At 45.1% G+C, this 4,079-nt stretch overlaps 1 protein-coding gene across 1 annotated transcript; it reads right to left on the bottom strand.

Annotated features, from left to right (window-relative positions):
* Window positions 1-88: 88 nt before the first annotated feature.
* On the bottom strand, window positions 89-3,177 carry LOC117941483 (gastrula zinc finger protein XlCGF17.1-like). Its single transcript, XM_034866497.1, has 3 exons — window positions 3,031-3,177; window positions 1,681-2,354; window positions 89-484 (listed from the first exon to the last, which is right to left on the bottom strand). Exons 1-3 carry the CDS (start codon window positions 3,092-3,094, stop codon window positions 89-91), a joined length of 1,134 nt encoding a protein of 377 aa, XP_034722388.1. The 5' UTR covers window positions 3,095-3,177.
* Window positions 3,178-4,079: the final 902 nt, after the last annotated feature.

Here is a 4,079-nt window from a genome sequence, read left to right as displayed (position 1 = left end):
GGTGGACAGACTATGCAACACCATCACTAACGGGGACGTTGTAGAGCGTCCTCTGGTGGACAGACTATGTAACACCATTGAGTGTGAGCTATACCTTGTTGTCTGCGTGCGACAGCGTGGAGCTGTTGTCCGGCGTGGAGGTGGAGGCGGCGGGCGCGTCAGCAGCAGCTGGAGCGCCAGCGGCAATGGTGGAGCCATCAGAGGCGGGGGGGGCGACGCCGGGGCCCCCCCTGCTGTGGATCTCCAGGTGCCTCGTCAACACCCTCTGCCTGGAGAAGGGCTTGTTGCAGACGTGGCACTGGAAGGGCTTCTCCCCGGTGTGCGTGCGGACGTGCTCCCTCAGCCGCGACGCTTTGCTGAAACTGCGGTCGCAGATGTCGCAGACGAAGGAGCGCCCCCTCTGGTGGAGCTGCAGGTGCTGCTGCAGCTTCTCGGCGGAGGAGAAGTCTTTGTGGCACATGAAGCAGCGGTGAGGAGCTTCCTCCTGATGAAGGATCAACGCAGGAGTTATTTTGTCAAAAGGAAACTCATCACCATGTTTCAGCTTCAACATGGCGCCTGATCCTCTCCACAAACCAGCTGTTAGGCTAACTGAGATAACACCATGCTGATCTCTAGGTTTGGTGAAGGGTATGTGATGATGATGATGATGGGGGGGGTGGGGGGGGGTGTGCATAGTATCCTGATCCATGTAATATCTGGCCTTTAATAATAAAAATGTGTCCATCTCTATGGGAATTTAACACAGGAAGAATATTTGCTTATTTACGATACATTATTCATTGACTAAGAAAATTGGTGTCCTTAAAGTTTTCTTCTTCTTCTTCTTGTTTTTAGTCAACCTAAGCAGGGTTCCTCTGCTCATGAGCAGCACCGCATAAACTAAGAATCTCAAAGTAATGAGAACATTTTAAATACTGACTTAGAATCTCCAAAGCGTTGGCTCAGTATCTCCATGTATTGATTTAGTAACTCAGAATACTGACTAGCCAGGACCGGATGTATCGGTCGGCCCTCTTCACTCCTCTACTACGACAATGATCTGTCAACAGTTAACTACCGTAACACGTACCTGCGTTGATAATAACTACAGTTAAAATAAGAACCCTGTTTCACACCAAACACTCACCTTCCCCCAAATAATATTGAGTAAAAGTTGACATATTCCAGTCTGTCATTATCATCAACATCCATTCCTTTAATTTTTGTGTAAAGAACCCCTAAATTGTGCTTTTCTAACTCAAAAATTAGGTATAATTTCCTATAAAGGAGGTTAAATGACCATAAATTCCAATAGTAATTAAAACTAAAGTTAATAAGTTAATGTTATGTAGTGTTGAAAACATCAAAAAAGGTGACAAAAACTTAAGAGTTAAAATATTATTATTTTTTACATATTTCTAACTCAAACATTAGGTATAATTTCCTATAAATGAGGTTTACTAACCATAAATTCTAATACTAATTAAAACTAAAGTTAATAATTAAGTGTTATGTAGTGTTGAAAACGTCAAAAAGGTGACAAACATTCAAAAAAGTGTCAAAATTGCTGAAAGAAAAAAAAAAAGGTGACAAATACGTAAGAAAAAGCTAAAACATTGATAAAAAGCATCACCGAAAGTGTTAATTTTTAATTTTGCCAGGAAGACACCACGAGGGTTAACAGAACCGACCGCTCACCTTCCCGGCTGCAGCTGCGGCTGCTGCCTCGGCTGCGTGTTTCTGCAGGTGTTTCCTCAGCAGGCCCGGCCGGTTGAAGCTCTTCGAGCACATGGAGCAGCGGTGGGGCTTCTCCCCGGTGTGGAGCCTGACGTGGTCCCTGAGGGACGCCGGCGTGGAGAAGGTCTTCTCGCAGACGGTGCAGGAGTGCGGGCTCGTCTCGGCGTGGCTCTTCTGGTGCTCGGTGAGGCCCGAGTTGGAGGCGAAGCGCTTGGGGCAGAGCGGGCAGCCGAACGGCCTCTCGCCGGTGTGCGTCCGCTCGTGCTGGACGAGGTGCCGCCGCTGGATGAAGCCGTGGCCGCACACCGAGCACCGGTGGGGTTTCTCGGCGGCGTGGCCGAGCTTGTGCCGCCGCAGGCAGCTCCGCTGGGCGAAGCTGACGCCGCAGACCGAGCAGGAGTGCGGCTTCTCGCCGGTGTGAACGCGCTGGTGCACCGTCAGGGTTTTCTTCTCGGCGAAGCGCTTCCCGCACACGGAGCAGCTGTGCGGCTTGTCGCCGGAGTGCGTGCACATGTGGGCCGCCAGCCGGTACGGGCGCGTGAACACGCGGCTGCATATCGGACAGGCGTGGTGCCGCCGTTTGGACCGAATCCTTCTGGGTTTGGATGGCGGTTCTTCTTCTGTCTGGACATCTCCTGCAGGAAATGAAACGGACTTTAATATCTCTGTGAAAAGGTCCTTTCTCCCTTTTTGCTGGGCCCTGTTCCCCAAATTAAAACTGTTTGGTGTTTTTTTGTCCACGACGTCTCAGTCCGGGCACCAAAAACCACCACAGAGTGTTTGGGATCTGGGAAAGCGCATGCACGTTTGCCTCTTAAAGGTCCTTTCTGAAGGGAGGGGCGGGGCAATACTAAGGTGTAGAACAATAGGCCAGATAGTCCGATAATTTGGGGTGCGTATTGTTGTGGGTGCACACGTGTAAAAATAGTAATGTCGGCAGGACCTGATGAGTAAAGCTCTGGAACTCTCTCCCTCTCAACATTATTTATTATATTATATCATCTATTAAGAGCTTTAGATCACTTTTAAAAACACATCTTTTTGCTTTTAACAGAAGCTGAGCTGTGACATGTTGTTGTTGTTATAGTTTTAAATATAGTTTTTATCTGTTGTCTGTTTTTATTGTTTTGGCATATTCTGCTTTAAAAGGTTTTGTCGGCTATTAATTATGCTTTTCATCTTCTGCTGTTCTCTGTATCTGTTTGTAAATGAACCTCGACCTTGACTAGTGGACTAAAGGTCGTTGTGACCCCTGTAAACAGCGCCTGCGTCTCAGCGAGGACGCTAGCGGAGACAGAAACGGTCGCTGACCCTGCGCAGGAGGAGACGGACAGTCCTCTCCTCGTCCTTCTGCTTCCTCTTTCCCTCCATTCATCTCGTCATGCTCCGACCCTCCGAAGGGGGACGCGTCTCCTCCGGGACTCTGGGACAGACAGAGGGACACGGTCAGAAATCAGTCCAGGGTCCCCCCACCTGTTGGAATAACCTCATTTTCAAGATCAGACAGGAACCACTGAAGTTGTAATAAAGTTAGGTTTACTTGCAAGAAGAATCACTTTAAAAAGTACTCAACGCAATATTTACCGTGGTAATACTGCATCGATACACAGACGCCCAGTACGGATGTTTTATTATATATATATATATATATATATATATATATATATATATATATATATATATATATATATATATATATATATATATATATTATATATGTGTTGGTCAGTTTGTCCTGTTCTGCAGCGATAACATTGAAGATGGACAAACAGAGAAAAGTTGTTTTTTTAGATGAAACAGATGTTGATAAGTTTCCTTTTGGGGACGTCAACATTTGGAAAAAAGATTATAAATTGCAATATATCGCAGAATCAGAATCAGAAATACTTAATTGATCCCCGAAGGGAAACTCTGTGTTACAGTTACTCAGATATTAGAAATATAAGAAATATAAATAAAGAAATATAAGGAGTGTGGATATTTACATAGTATATTATGATACAGTATTTACATGAATAACATAATTAAGGTGTTGCAATGGTGAAGAGTAAGAATATTGTGTAAATATTAAGTTAACGGTTAAATGTTGTCATTGTTAAATATTGTGCTAACAGTTAAATGATGGGCTAACGGTTAAATGTTGGGCTAACGGTTACATGTTGTGCTAACGGTTAAATGTTGTGCTAACAGTTAAATGTTGTCCTAACGGTTAAATGTTGGGCTAACGGTTAAATGTTGGGCTAACGGTTAAATGTTGGGCTAACGGTTAAATGTTGGGCTAACGGTTAAATGTTGGGCTAACGGTTAAATGTTGTGCTAACGGTTAAATGTTGTGCTAACAGTTAAATGTTGTGCTAACG

The sequence above is a fragment of the Etheostoma cragini genome, unplaced genomic scaffold (assembly GCF_013103735.1).
Source record: "Etheostoma cragini isolate CJK2018 unplaced genomic scaffold, CSU_Ecrag_1.0 ScbMSFa_803, whole genome shotgun sequence".
NCBI lineage: Eukaryota > Metazoa > Chordata > Actinopteri > Perciformes > Percidae > Etheostoma > Etheostoma cragini.
This window is presented reverse-complemented; position numbering and strand designations above follow the sequence as displayed.